Consider the following 15,268-nt stretch of genomic DNA (forward strand, 5'->3'; position numbering starts at 1 on the left):
CGCGCGTGGCGGCGCTGTGCCTGCTGTGGTACGCGCTGAGCGCGGGTGGCAACGTGGTGAACAAGGTGATCCTGAGCGGCTTCCCGTTCCCGGTGACCGTATCGCTATGCCACATCCTGGCGCTGTGCGCGGGGCTGCCTCCGCTGCTGCGCGCCTGGCGCGTGCCCCCCGCGCCACCCGTGTCGCCCTCGGTACCTGGCCCGCACACGCCGCCCGGCCCGCTGTTGCCGCCGCGCTTCTACCCGCGCTACGTGCTGCCGCTCGCCTTCGGCAAGTACTTCGCATCCGTGTCGGCGCACGTCAGCATTTGGAAAGTGCCCGTGTCCTACGCGCACACCGGTGGGTGCCAGCCCCGGGGGCGTGGAAGGCCTCGGCCTCGGGGGTCTCTCTCTCCGGGCAGAGGAAGAAGCTGCTCAAATTGGGCTACACCTGGGGTGGGGTGGGAGACATCGGTGCCAGAGAAAGGTTGAAGAGGTTTAAGGAGAGGCCAAGCTGCCAGTCGGGCGCCCCCCACCCACCTTGGGGTTGCGACAGGTGCTCTGGCCGGCTCCTGAGCGCACTCTGTCTCTTTGCAGTCAAAGCCACCATGCCCATCTGGGTGGTCCTTCTGTCCCGTATCATCATGAAAGAGAAGCAGAGTACCAAGGTAAGCGGGCTTGGGTTCCTGGGAGACCCAGAGCTCCTGCCGGGCCCCATCAGATGACGTGGTACCTCCTGGTTCCTGTTGAAGAAGGAAGTCAGCTCTTTTTACCACTGCCTTGTAGAAAAGCTTGGGGAAGGTGGGATGTGGGGAGGAGGGGATGTCCCTGAGCGCTCTGCTGTGTGTTTTTGAGAGCTGCAGGTAGATGACGTGGCTGCATCTTAGCGCCACACCCTTGCCCTCCAACAGGACGGGGAATGGATCCTCAAGAGTGCCCGGATTTCATTTCCTTGCAAGAGACGGGGGACAGAACAGGACCTTCTGGGATCCGAAGGGGGCGTGCCAGTCCAAGGAATCTGGTGTGGGCAAAACCCAGCCCAGCTTAAGAACTGTGGTTGTTCTGAGGAGGGAGGAGGTATCACGCAGCCCCAGGGCTGCGTCAGGAAGGTGCTGTTGGCACAGCCTGGGGTCTGTTCAAGATGCCAAGCTAGGCTGTTTCCTGCTTGTGGCTGGCGCTGGAGAGCAGCCAGGCCCTCAGCCAGTGACGGCTGCCTTCCTAGGGGCTCCTGCTGCCCCAGCCGGAACCCGTTTCATGGTGGCGCCAAGCTCTCTTCTCCACCTGGCATTATGCTTTTTTTTTTTTTTTTGTAACTCAGAACCGTGGCCATGTCCTGGATCATCAGCCTGTAGAAACTGGGCCACGTCTGGCAAGTTTTTATTTTAGCCTCTGTCTTGATCCTGGCAGAGCAGGCTGCGCTCTGCCACCCGCCCCCAAGTGACATCAGGTTGAGGACCGTCTTGCCAGGGTTGGAATTGCCCAGGAGGCATGCCACTCCATCACTCGAGATCAGACCAAGTTTATCAGGTTTCTTGGTGGCACGTGACAGCGGACATTGTACCCTGCCTGGGCAGGGCTGGGCCCAGAAGCTTTGCACAACAAGCAAGGGCCTTCCTAGGCTGGGAGACTCAGGATCAATCATAGTAAAGTTAGCTGGCCCTACTGCCCCAGGAGACAGATAAGGCAGACAATCAGGTCCGAGGAGAGTCATATGGCTGTGGGCTAAAACCTCACTGGGGGGCCAGGATCCTGACAATGCCCCCAGGGCACCCCAGGCTTGCGTGTGCTTCCCAGGGCTTGGGAGTAGAGCCCTCCTGCCTGGACGTTGAGCTGCTTTGCCCCCAGGGGGCTTCAGGGGGCATCCACGCAGGAAGTCGGGACTGCAGGCTGTCCTTGGGTACCAAGTTCATCCAGCAGCTGTGGAGTGCCCACTCTGTGCTGGTACCAGGACAGAGCAGTGACCAATAGCCTGGAGAGGACACATCCGATGAGGATCAACACAGTTGGGGAGAGTGCTGGCTCGGCAAATGCCCACCTGCCACACAGAAGGCCCAGATCTGATGGCAGGACGTCACTCCTCACGCACAGCCACCACTGTCTGTCCAGCGGAGGCTTACATATGTATCATTAGGATGCTGAGCAGGTTTTAGAAGCGGTCCTAGACTAATGAAAAAAGGCCTGGTGATCAGCTTCCCAAAATGAGCGGATGAAAGCCCAATAGATCCCAACGATTCCACCATTCCTCCATCCTGGAGGTGGCCCAGGACCAGCTGGACAGCATTGCGTCCTGCTGGGTGTGCATGGGGTGACAGCTCCTGATGGCCGTGTCAGCCGGAGCACAGTGCCATAATGAGCTGCCCAGGTGAGGGGAGGGGAGGGTGTTCCCCCTGGAGTGTTGTGGAACTGAGACCTGAAGGGTGAGAGGAAAGGAGGAGCGGGTGGGAGTGGGGCATGACCCAGCCTGGGGTAATGGGTGTGTTTAAAGGACCCAGGGTAAGAGGGCCAAACCCACTGCCACTGAGTTGCTTACAACTCTAGCGACCCTATGGGGCAGGATAGAACTGCATCTGCGGATTTCTGAGACTGTAACATTGCAGCTTTCTCCTGTTGAGCATCTGGTGGATTCGAACTGCTGACCTCACAGTTAGCAGCCCAAGGCCATATTTAGTCCACGATGCCACCAGGGCTCCTTGAAGTGAGAGGGAATGGAGACTTGAGGAGCCTCTGTGTCAGGAGGGGGAGCCCTCAGCTGCTAACTGAAAGGTTCGAGAATCTTGTCTGCTCAAAGGTGCCTCAGAAGAAAGGCCTGGTAATTTCCTTCCCAAAATCCATTAAAACCCAAATTGGGCCCAGTTCTGCTCTGACTGCCAAGGGGTTGACTGCCAGGAATCAGGATCGACTTGACAATTAGGAGTGCCAGTGGGGCCCCTCCGGGCAGGGGGGTGGGCGAGGTTCGAGTTCTGCTTGGGTGGTGACACAGCCCTGCGTCACACCCTATAGCCATCTGCTCCTACCTTGCCCTGCATCCTTGTCACAGCTCTCCGAGGAGGGATGCAGAGGAGGAGGAGTCAGTGGCTAAGGTTTGGGTCGGGTCCTGCCATCAGCCCCGCCTCCCTCCGCAGGTGTACCTGTCCCTCATCCCGATCATCAGTGGTGTCCTGCTGGCCACTGTCACAGAGCTGTCCTTCGACATGTGGGGGCTCCTCAGTGCACTGGCAGCCACCCTGTGCTTCTCGCTTCAGAATATCTTCTCCAAAAAGGTACGGGTGGTCGTTGGCTGTGTGTGGCAGGGTGGGGCGCGCTGGTGAGGGCGGAGCCAGTTGGAGCGCGCTGTGTGAGCACGGGAAAAGCCCCACTGCCCACCTGCTAGCCTTCGCTGGCCTTTTATGGTCGAAGTCGTCGTCGTCGGTGCGTTTCTACGTTGTGCTCAACGTACAGCGAAAAGTGACAACTCAAAAATCACTTCGGACCTACTGTGCGCAGGCAGGAGCCCGGGTAGCATAGTGGTTATGTGTCGGGCTCCTAACTGCAAGGTCAGCAGTTCGAAAACCACTAGTCACTTCTCAGGGTTTTCTGTGCCCATAAGAAGCGAACCATCTTGGAAACCCACAGGGGCAGTCCTACCCTGCCCCACAGGGTCGCTGTGAGTCAGAACTGCCTGCCCAGCCACGGGGAGTTGTGTCCCCGCATATGGACACACAGCTTTCATCCTCGCAGCTGGCCTCGCCCCCACCTCATCTCGGACATCACGTTCATGTGCAAAGTAGTCGGACGGGGTTTTGACTGTTGTCGTAACGGCAGAATATCAGATGACAGGACAGTGGCTAAGTGAGGAGCTGGTGTATTTTTGAAACCCTTGCTTTGCTCGCTTACTTTGACAGCACAGGCACTGCCCTGTGTCTTAAAAATGAGGGCTCTCAAACAGCAGTCATTGCGTCTCTCCAGGAACCATAATGTGTGCAGTCCAGTCCCCCACTGGGGACACGGGAGTCTCCATCGTCCGTTATAAGTAGCGCAGTCATGAACAGCTGTGTGGGGGACATTTCCCTGCTTCTCAGGTTATTTCCTTAGGCGGGCCTGGTTGGGATACAGATCGGTGGTACCCATATATCCACGATGTAAGAGTGCCCCATTGTCTGCAGCTTCCCCAGCACTGACTGTTCCTGGTTTGGGTTTGTCTGTATGTGTTGGGTTTTTGTTTTGTTTTCCTGGTCCTTTATGAAGCAGCCATGTCAGCATGTGCTGTGTGTCTTAAGCATGCCCTTGGAGCCTGGTTGTGGCGGTGGGCGCCCGGGCTCGTGCATGGGGTCTGGGACCCCCTCTCTGTGGGTAGTGTCGACCAGCCTGTCTGGAATTATCCTCTCCCGTCAGGTGTTGAGAGATTCCCGGATCCACCACCTACGGCTGCTGAACATCCTGGGTGGCCACGCCGTCTTCTTCATGATCCCCACCTGGGTCCTGGTGGACCTCTCAACCTTCCTGGTCAGCAGCGACCTGGTAAGTTGGCCCCCACCCTGCCCCCGGTGGGTTCCAGAGTCGCTCTCTGCTGGGGATGGGGGTGGTCCTGAGCTCGAGGTTGGCTTGGGCCATCTTGGCCTCTGACACTCGACTGACTTTGTTCCGGTGACTTGTGCCTCGTGGTTATGGTTTGCACCTGCCCTGCGGTGCTGCGGAAGAAAGGCCCGGCGATCGGCTGCCAAAAGCTCAAAGCCAAGAAGAGCCTGGGAATCCAGAACTTGTCGATCCGCTTCCAAAAGGCCACACCTCGAAAACCCTACAGAGCGAGCAGTTGAAGCCGCACAGGTGGGGTCGTGGAGCGTCAGAGCCAGCTCGGCCGCAGCCACAGCTGTCCGCTTCTGAAGCAGATTGGTCATTCTTCCTGCTCCGGCTACGTGGGTTCAACCTGCCAGCCTCTTGGCGAAGATTGTCACACCAACCAGTTGGGTCACCCAGGGGCCAACCCTCCATCCACCCACAGCCGCTGAGAACCCCGGGGAGCCGAGTCTCAGTCGCGGGGGACGCCGCAAGTCGGAATCGACTGGATGGCTCCGGGTTAGGGCTGGGTTGCTTGCCAGCTCTCTCTCGATGGCTTCTGGGCGCGCAGAACCCGGTCTGGGCCCCCGCCTGCCTGACTCACCACAGTCTCCCATGTGGCTTCCGTTTTATGGATGCGGAACAGGCCCGGCCGGCTCGAACCCCTTCCTCGTGGCTTAGCTGTTACTTGTTCTCGGAAGGACTTTCTGTCATCAGCCAGGCCTGTTTGCGGCCCTGAAATATGAGATGAGGAAGGTAGTCTAAGGCTTTAGCCGTTTCCTCTGATCTACCACTTTCACAGCCAGACGCTTGGACCTCAGCTCAGACGTTAACCGGGGAGTAGAGGTGGGTCTGCGGGCGTTGTGCCTTCTCTCTCTCGGGATGCCTTCTTTCTGTGCCCCCGTGCGGGCGTGTGCGGATCTGTTGCACGTGACTGATGTCCATCGGCGGAGTCGCCCATCTCAGCCTGACAGCCCTTCCTGCAGGCTCCTGGCCTGCGGGACGCCTGGCTCCCACCTGGGGTTGGCTGCCCCTGTGGGGGGTGCGGTGGGAGGGAGCCTGCCACTCACCTTGTGGAGTGCTAGCAGGTCCCTCCAAAGCAACTTTGTGTTGTGTCCACTTTTTTTTTCCATCCAGGCTACTACCTATCTATGTTACTGTCCGTTTACCTGTGTAACTACGTATGTATCTGTGTTACTGTCTTTGTTTTTAATCAGCCCCCGCCCCCCTCCTGCCTCACTGGCCCCAGCTTCTCCATAATCAGCAATGGCTGCTGCTTTAGGTGTGACCCATGCTTTCTTTTTTTCTTTTCTAATCGTGGTCTCCGATGGTCTAGGTGGGATTGAGCCCCTTCTCTCAGCAGAGGGTCATCCACTTGCATCCCTGTGGTGACATGTTTGGCGGATCCGTCACTGCTCAGGACCTGGCGTTGTGGAGTGGTCCACGGTGTGGACAGACCGGAGTGTGTGGACCCGTTCCTCCACCGACAGAGACGTTAGGGGTCTCCAGCCCTGTGCTGTGGTGACCTGGTCATCGATGAGCATGTGTGTGCGTGTGTCCATTCCTGGTTCCTCTAGGGCAGCGGTTCTCAACCTGTGGGTCGTTCGCGACCCCTTTGGGAAGTCTAAGGACCCTTTCACAGGGGTCGCCCGATTCATCACAGTAGCAAAATGACAGTGATGAAGTAGCAACAGAAATAATGTTATGGCTGGGGGGAGTCGCCCCCGCATGAGGAACTGTCTGAAAGGGTCATGGCATGAGGAAGGTTGAGAGCCGCTGCTCTAGGGCATGTGCCCAGGGGTGTGATGGCTTGGCTGTGAGGTATTTCTAGTCCTAGTTGTCTGGGGAAGCGCCATACCTCCCCCGGGGTGGATTGTACTTGGTTGGGGCACCATGGGGCGAGAAACGCGGAAGCACGCGGAGTTGCTCCTGCTGGTGACAGGCCCCTCTCATTTGATGGCACCCCACAGACACTGCTTTCCAAACACTTGGAAGGTTTGTGGCCACCCTGCATCGGGCAGGTTGTATCAGCGCCAGTGTCCCGCTTTCGACGCGGCTTCATGTCCCCTGTTCCCCTTTCAGTAGTTCTCGGATCTTTGCAGATGTCTTCCATTAGGCTAGTGCACACCACCCATACACTGCCATGGAGCTATCTCCAACCCCTGAGGACCTGCTCGGACAGGGTGGAAGCCCTGCGGGACTCCCAGGCTGTCCATCCTTAGGGAGGCAGAAAGCCCCATCGCCCTGCCTTGGAGCAGCCGGCGGGTCGGACTGCTCACCTTGTGGTCAGCCACCCAGCGCAGAAGCTAAGACACCACCGAGGCCCCAAACCTTCTGGTTTCGAGGGTCAAGATGAGTGGATGGGGCAGAGGAGCAGGCACATGCAAGGGAAGGAGAAGCCGGTGTCCTGTGGAGGCCTTCAGGGAATCGAGGAGCAAAAGCTAGTGAGACCAGGGCCTCTCCCGGAGTCGACAGAGGCCCTTCCCTTGAACTCGGGCCCCATAGACCCCCCTGAGCTGTGAGAGAATGAGTGCCCATTTGGTAAAGCCACCAACTTGTGGTATATTTATTATCGCAGCACCACGTGACTAAGAGGACTTCCTTCCACGTGGTGGTGGCAGCCAGGTCCCATAGACACCTGAAACTCAGAGGGAACAGTCGGTCGCAGGGACCCCTTCACACAGTAGGTTCATCTTCCCATCAAAAGACAAGGAACAGAGCCTCCTGGCTCATTGCCAGCCCTCCGGCATTTCTGAAATTGCCCCAAGGGAGGACAGAAAGAATGCTGCCCTTCAACAATAGGTCCAGGACAAACAGACTTCAAAAAGGTCATGGAGAAGTGGAATGAAAAGAGAGTGGAAATTGTTCCCCCCCACGAGCTTTTTGAAGCCCCCACCTATGGACAGATTCAAGAAGTCAAGCTCCAAGCAAGATAAACCTACATCCAGACACATCCCAGCCAGACTTCTGAACACCAAGACCAACCCCCCTCCAAAAAAAAAAAAAAAACAGTTGTTATCAATAGCCAGAGAACAGTGAGGTGTGCGTCTGCAGAAGAACTCCAGTGGGAATTCTTGTCCAGAATGATGAAAACCAGGAAGAGGGGGACTGTCTTTTTAGTGCTGAGACTGAGCCTGGGGGCCCAGCACTGTCGACACAACAAAGGCTGGGCGGCCAGTGTTTCCACAGCAGGTAATGCCACCCCCTGGCAGGTGGCAGGACAACTCAGGGAGGCTTCAGTGCACACACATACCTGCACGTCATCCTGAATTGTGGGCTGTAGTACAACAGTTTTTAATGGCTGGGGAGAGGGGTGCTGAGTAATTATTTTCCTGAAAGGGGGGTAGTAGCCATTAAGCTTGGTCGGGACCTATGATCTAGAACAGGGGTCAGTCCACTGCGGCTCTAGAACCATATGTAGCTCTTTGAGGACGTAAAATTGAAAAAATGTGAAAGTGTTACTCAGTTCATGGTGATTTCATTTGTTTGTCAGAATATATTTATGGCTCTCGAATACTTTAGATTGTTGTGAGGGGCAGGATTTGTTCTTCGGTCTTAAAAGTTTGCTGACATCTGATCCAGAAGAACGGAGCAGCACCGGCAGCCGCAGGGGGCTGTGGCCTGGCTCCCCAGACTCCGCCACTTGGTCTCCAGGCTGCTTGGCCCTCAGCCCGCAAAGCGATTTCCGCACTCCCATCTGGGCTTCAGACAGTGGGGAGAATTATGGCCCAGATATTCCCAGTTGTAATTTCCTGGCTTCTTAGCCACCACCACCACCCCAGTCAGAACAACCTCACATCAGTGGGGGCCAGAGGGTGACCGCTTGCTGATAACGACACCCTCTTTTCCCGTTTGTTTGGCTTGAGATTTGGTAGAGCATTTTCTCACAGGCGGAATGAGCCCAGGGATCAGCCTGCCCCTGTTGTGCGGATGATGTCTTGTTCTCTTAGAGCTGCTGCATCAGAAATACCACAAATGGGTGTGTGCCTTCCACTGGGTTCTCAAGAGAAACAAACTCTGTAAAGCTTATATGTGTGTGTGTGTGTGTGTGTGTGTACACGTCACAAGATATTGAAAGCACTATGGACTTAGCAGAAGAACAAACAAACCTGTCTTGGCGGAGGTACAGACAGAATGCACCGTAGAAATAAGAATGGCAAGACTTCATCCCCCGTGCTTTCGAAAAGGCCGCCATGCTTGGTAAAGTAGCGAGCTCTCAAAAGCGAGAAAGACCTTCCACAAGGTGGATTGACGCAGTGGCGGCCGTAGACACAAGTATAGCAGTTTTGAGGATGGTCCAGGGCCAGGCAGCGTTCTGTTGTACATAGGGTCATTATAGTCAGCAGTTCAAAACCACCAGCTGCTCCGAGGGAGAAAGACGGGGCTTGCTACTCTTAGGAAGAGTTACAGTTTCTTTAAAAAAAAAAAAGTTACTGTCTCAGAAACCCACGGGGCCAAGGTCGCTGCGGGTTGGAACTGACTCAGTGACCATGAGGGAGAGAGGGGAATTGATTTGTGTCAGAGACTGGCAAGTTCATAGGTCAGATGTCAGGCTGGAGACTTCTCATTGACATAGCTGCAGGGGCTGACGAACCCAAGATTGCAGAGGTCAGTGAATCCCAGCCAGCAGACTGCTCACTCATGGGCCCCAGAGGTTGACTCCCAGGATTGGCGGGTAGTATGGCAGGCTGGTGGCTCAAGCCTGAGAACCAGGGTCAGACGGTACGGACAGTCAGATGCTGGATGCACATAAAGGAAAGGGCATCCCTATATACTGGAAGCAGGTTACACCTTCAAGTAAAATCCTTGTAACTGGTGGACTGCTCACAGTAGAGCTGGTCATAAGGATGAGTGCACTGTATTCGACCTCATCACAGGACAACCACATCGCCATCCTCAAACCACTGAGAATCCTGGCCCAGCCAAGCTGACATGCAACTTCAGCCATCACAGGGACCGTTTAAAGAGCAGAAATTCATTTCCCCACAGCTTTGGAGGCTGGAAATCCAAATCTGGAGCCAGACTCTGGAGGAAACACGAAGGGCCTGGTTTCAGCCTCTGGCAGTCTTGGTGTGCTGTGGCAAGCTCCACAGGCATTCCGCATTCCGTCTGGTCTTTCCCCCAAGTGTCTCCCTGCTTCCGGGTCTCTTCACCTCAAAGTGATTAGGTCTAAGACACCCTGCAGTGTGGCCTCTTGAGCATAACAAAGAGATGCTTATTCAGCCGCAGGTAGCCTAGGTTTAGGGTCTAGTACGCCTTTGGGGACAGTTTAACTCAAAGTGGGCAAGCCCCCTGCCCAGGGGCGCTGAGCCCAGGGCATGTTTGTGATACTTGGGACTCAGGAGCCCCTCCCCCTCCTGTGGAATGTGAGCCATCCACTCAGCTGACCCAAGGCAGGGCTGCCTCTGGACACTTTGGGGCGGGGTAGGCCTCAAGTCTCCTTTGTGTCTCCTTGCCTCTGCCTCCACGCAAATCCGGGTGATTCCACCTACCTTGAAGGGCCCCGAAGGTCAGGTGGTGCAGAGGGTTCAGTGCTGGGCTACCATCTGAAATGTGGGTGGTTCATTCTACCCAGAAGTTCCTGGAAAGAAGGGCTTGCCGTCCGCTTCCAGAAGAGCAGCCATTCAACCTCCCAGCTCCCCGGAGGCCAGTTCTATTCTGAGCCACGCGAGGCAGCCCGAGACAGGCTAGTTCACGTGGTGCAACCGTCACCCTGGGACCCCCTCCCCGTCCCCAGCCTGGTCTTCGGCTGTGATGCTGTCCCCATCCCTGAGTGGCCGTCCTGTCCCCCTCCTGCAGGCCTATGTCTCCCAGTGGCCCTGGACACTCCTGCTGCTGGCCATCAGTGGCTTCTGCAACTTTGCCCAGAACGTCATCGCCTTCAGCATCCTCAACCTCATCAGCCCCCTGAGCTACTCGGTGGCCAACGCCACCAAGAGGATCATGGTCATCACCGTGTCGCTCATCATGCTGCGCAACCCAGTCACCAGCACCAACGTCCTGGGCATGATGACGGCCATCCTGGGCGTCTTCCTGTACAACAAGGTGAGCCAGGGGAGAGGCCGCCCGCCAGTGCTCCCGAGGGGCGGGGCCCCGGGCTTCCCCTCTCACACGGGAGCTCCAGCCCCAGGGGTGCCAGGGTGACGGGCCAGGGGTCTCTCCACAGCCGTCTTGCAAAGGCCTCATTGAGTCTGGCGTGTATGTGCAGAGGATCCACTGCTAATCCAATGGTCGGCGGTTCAAACCCCCACCGCCCAGCCATTCCGTGAAAGAAACGATGACAGCCAGTGGGGCCGTTCAACTAGCGTGTGGGGGCATGGGATCAGGGGTGTCATCATGTGTCAAAGCTGACCCGGCAGGAGCCAAGTACCAGCTCCCTAGAAAGATCCCGGTTGGCTCTCGGCTGCTAACCAATGCTTGGCCATTCCCATTCACCCAGCAAGGCCTCGGGAGCAAGATCTGGCCGCCTGTCTCTGGAGGGAGCCATGTGGAGGACGGCTGGGGCCCCCGTGAGTCAGGGTTTGGGGTTTTCTACAAATCAGGTTTTGTTTTTTTAAGGTACCTGTGGTCGCCTTCAAACGCTCCACAGTTCATAGCCCAGGCCCAAGCCTTGCCCTGTGGAGAGGGGTGTCCCTGGATGGTTGCATGGGTTGAAATTAGGAACCCAGGAACAGCCAACCATACTGCTACCACCCTCCACACCCACTCAGCCCCAGAGCAAAAGCACCCCCACACACACACACACACACACACCTGGTGCCCACAGGAATGGGCCCAGGCAGCACGTGTGCACTTTTGGCTGGCCTGTCTCATTCCGAATCGGGGTCAAGGTGCAGCTATGGTGTAGCGGGGCTCAGGACTTCCTTTCTCTTGCCGGCTAAGGTGGCAGGGACCACGCCAGGTTCGTCTGCCCTCTGTGAGTCTCCACCTTGTGGCCGTTGTGAGAAGTGCTGCTTGAGTCTGTTCCTGACTTCACTGCTCCTGGGTAGATGCCGAGAGCGGAATTGCCAAGTCCTGTGGTTCTTGTTTGTTCAGCTTCTGGAAGAACCGCCAAGCTCTTCCACAGCGGCTGCACCGATTTACGTTCCCCGCGGTGGGGAGGAAGTTCTAGTCTCTCCACCACCACCTCACCATCTGCTTTTCTTCCCCGTCATCTGTTCCTATCACTTCCATTTTAATAGGAGTTGGGTGGTATCTCACGTGTGCCTTCCTAAGCTAACCACAAGGTCAGCGGTACAAACCCACCAGCCACTCCCAAGGGAGCACGTTGAGGTTAGCTGCTCCCCTAGAGATTTAGACCCTTGGAAACCCTCCGTCGGGTTGCCAGGAGTCAGAACAGCTCCAGGTTGCCAGTGGGTCTGGCTTGGGCTGGTTGTAGCTCTCTCTTTTTTTAAAAATATGGAACGCTTCACGAATTTGCGTGTCATCCTTGCGCAGGGGCCATGCTAATCTTCTCTGTACCGTTCCAATTTTAGTCTCTGTGCCGCCGAAGCGAGCACTGGTTATAGCTCTCGATGTGCAGGTGCTTCTTGGCCTTGGGCTGCCACTTGGGTGAGACGTCTGTTCGAGGCTTCTGCCCATTTCTGGACTGGGTGGCTCTTCTTTTTTGTCTTGAACATTTTGGGCTGGATGGATTTTCATTGCTCTTTCCCAACACCCCCACAGACCAAGTACGATGCCAACCAGCAAGCCAGGAAGCACCTCCTCCCCATCACTGCAGGAGACCTGAGTGGCAAGGAGTACCCCCGGGGTATGCTGGAGAAGCCCCAGAATGGCCTCCTCCCCACGCAGCTCACAGACTATCAGTACAGCCGCAACAACGTCCTAACAGATCACTTCCAGTACAGCCGGCAGAGCTACCCGAACGCATACAGTTTGAACCGTTACGATGTGTAGAGTCGGGCGTGCAGGGCCCCTCCCTCACCCCAAGCAGGACCGAAAACGCCTGGCACCCAGTGACTCAAAGCTGAAGGGACAGTGCAGGACCACGGGGTCCCCTCGACCTTCTCTGCACCTGGGGGCAGAGGGAGAACCTGCAGGGGTGTGGCATTACCGGACTGGCTCAGGCCAGGGGTGCAGCGAGCTCCTGGATGCACCTCCGGCAGCAGAGGGACCCGGTTTCCCGGCACCCAGGGTCCCTCTGCAATGACCACTGGCAAACGGCCGTGGTGAAGGGTCAGCATAAGCTCCCGCACCTGCTTCTTGACCCGGTCAGGCAGAGTTGGGGGCCCAGACTTGGGGAGTAAGGAAGCTGCTTGCACTCCACCCCGTCCTTTGTACCCCAGCCGGAAGCAGGACCAGGCTCCCCTCCAGGTGGCATGGAGGAAGTGAAAGTGGGGGAGCACCCAAGACGGGTGGGTGGGTGTCTGGGGAGAAGAGGATGCAGAGGGCTCATGCTGTTTCCATCATCCCTGCCCTGTCTTCTAGTGGGGTCTCGTCTCCCCTGGGTGACCCGGTCGGTGGGGAGGAGCTTGGTTTCTTTTTTTTTTTTTAGAGAACATTTTTAGTTGTGTGTTTTATGCCCTGTCCTCGTGGAGGGGCCTTGAGGGCTGGCTTATGGGTGGAAAGCCCTCCCTTTTTCCAAGAACGGTTCCAGCGGGAAGCACAGCTCCTCTCGAATGACCCTAATGCTTGAATGTGGAATCGGGAAGGTGGTCCCCTTTTTTATGTCCGAGGGGACCTGGCCCTGCGTTTTGTCTGGTTGGGAATCATCCTGGAGGAGGAGAAAAGGGATAACCCCTAGCGAGGCTTGGCTTTGCTCGAGATGAAATTTGAGTTTGTCGGAATCATGTAATCAGTAAAAAACGGGGGGGTGGGGGGTAACTCCCGTGTGCCGAGGGCCAGTGTGGAGTCTTCCATGAGGGGAGGCCTTCTTGGCTCGGCACCATCCCCAGGTGCTGGCGCTCGGGGAGAGTGGGTGACGGCTGTGACAGTGACTCTCCCCTGCTCCCCAGGTGACTGGTGAGTCCCGCTCAGATCACCCCTGCTCAACCCTGGCGGTTTTATTGTGGCGTTTTACACATATGTGTCTGCCTCCCTATTGTCCCCCACTACTGTCAGTGCCGGCTTCCCAGGGCTCTCAGGCTGTAACCCTTTGGAAACGGGTCGCCAGGCCAGTCTCCCAAGGCACATCTGGGTGGGTTTGAACTACCAACCTTTCAGCGAGTGGTCCAGCGCTCGCTTCACTGTCTGCAGCTCCCAGGGCCTCCTGGCATTGGAAAGCTTGAGTTTGGTGCTTGTGCGTGAACCGGACACCTCCTCGTGTGCCCCGCAGTGAATGGAAAGGTTGGCAGTTGGTTGGAAGTCAGCCCACCGTACCTGGGAGGCCAGACCTGACGCTCTGTTTCTCTGAAAGTGACAGCCCAGAAACCCTGGACGGTTCCGCTATGTCCAACCCCACAGCCCTCATTGGAGTTTTCCTTGGTATGCGTGGGCTGGTTTGGGGGGGAGGGGCTCCCCGGGGGTCCCACACCCCTCCTTCCAGAGCCCTCTGTTGGTCCATCTTTCTGCCTTCCACTTGCTTTGAGCCCTGTATTCCCCCTTTGGCGATAATTCCTGTGCTGCCCGGGGAGTGCCAATCCTGCAAGACTGAATTTGGGGCAAGCTCTGCCTGGCCCTTCCCGCAGCTGGCTTTGTAGGGTGCTTTCATGCTGCCGGCCGGCCGGCGCTTCTCTGCCTTTCCCATCATCGTGGAGCTCCGGGGTGAAGTGCACCTCGGCTCCGGGTGAACAGAACCTCGGGGCTTATCAGAACGTGTGCATCGTCCTTTTCCTGCCCCAGTCCTGCTGGTGGGGGCGGGGGGAGTCACTGCCTGTGTTTATGATTCATAAACGAATGAATGAGATCTGTAATTCTGTACAGATCTGTTGACGGTGAGGACATACACTGGAACCGTTGTGACAATCAGGTTTGACCTGCCCGTCTGATCGAAAGGCGGATGTCTGAGACAGCCCCTTCCCCACACTCACAGTCGCATCTGCACCCTCGTCTGGAGTTCAGGGTAGGGACTGAGGCCTGATCTAGCCTGGGACACTGACTCTTTCTCACCCGGCCCCGTCTGTTTGCAGAAGAGGAACCTGATGTTTCTGAACAGTGTTGGTGCTCACTCTTGGGAGACTCAGCATGGTCCTTGTCAGCACTTATTGTGAGCCCACTCTGCTGGCACTGGGGGTGAGGCGTTGGGCTGCTAACCTCCGGCTTGGTGGTTCAAACCCCTCCAGCTGCTCCTTGTGAGAGTCTTGGAACCTTACTAGGGTCACTGTAAATCAGAGTGGACTCCTCGGTGTTGTCTCTGTCATCAGGGACGGAAGGGGTCCCCGAGTGGCACCAATGCCTGTGTGCTCAGCTGCTCACCTGAAGGCTGGCAGTTCAAACCCTCCCAGCCACCCCAGAAAAGCCTGGCGGTCTTCTGAGCTTTCACAACCCTGAAAGCCGCCTGAAGCAGTTCTGCTCTGCGTAGCAGGCTCTCAGTGCGCCCCAGGCCCTGCACAGCCGGCCGTGTCTGCTTTATTCCAAGGAGAACAAGCCCCTCTTAAAGAGAAAACAAGCCCTAGGTACCCGAGTGAGGAGGCGTCTGAACTTCCTGAGTTTCCCGATGTGCGTGGCCCTGTTACTGGTCCTGGGGTGGAAGCTGACAGATAGCCCCGAGGTCGGAGAGCCTCAAAGGCAGAGAAGAGCATTATTAAAGGACTGGAAATGGCAGCTTGTCTTCTCCCACTTGTCACTTGTTTCTGAGACGCCCCTGTTGCAGAGCGGGC

The 15,268-nt window shown here is 56.8% G+C and overlaps 1 protein-coding gene and 1 non-coding gene across 2 annotated transcripts; one reads left to right on the plus strand and one right to left on the minus strand.

Annotated features, from left to right (window-relative positions):
- Positions 1-2: 2 nt before the first annotated feature.
- Positions 3-13,318, plus strand: SLC35E1 (solute carrier family 35 member E1; the record flags this gene model as incomplete). The annotated part of the gene is made up of 6 exons (XM_004715453.2): positions 3-339; positions 576-646; positions 3,101-3,238; positions 4,350-4,475; positions 10,311-10,556; positions 12,177-13,318. Coding segments are annotated over 6 exons (1,149 nt in total), but the record flags the coding sequence as incomplete, so codon positions are not given.
- LOC115869520 lies at positions 11,904-12,010 on the minus strand. The gene has a single exon (XR_004046228.1). It is a non-coding gene; the product is annotated as a U6 spliceosomal RNA (small nuclear RNA).
- Positions 13,319-15,268: the final 1,950 nt, after the last annotated feature.

The sequence above is a fragment of the Echinops telfairi genome, unplaced genomic scaffold (assembly GCF_000313985.2).
Source record: "Echinops telfairi isolate 266 unplaced genomic scaffold, ASM31398v2 ScPeMD7_30;HRSCAF=105, whole genome shotgun sequence".
Taxonomy (NCBI): domain Eukaryota; kingdom Metazoa; phylum Chordata; class Mammalia; order Afrosoricida; family Tenrecidae; genus Echinops; species Echinops telfairi.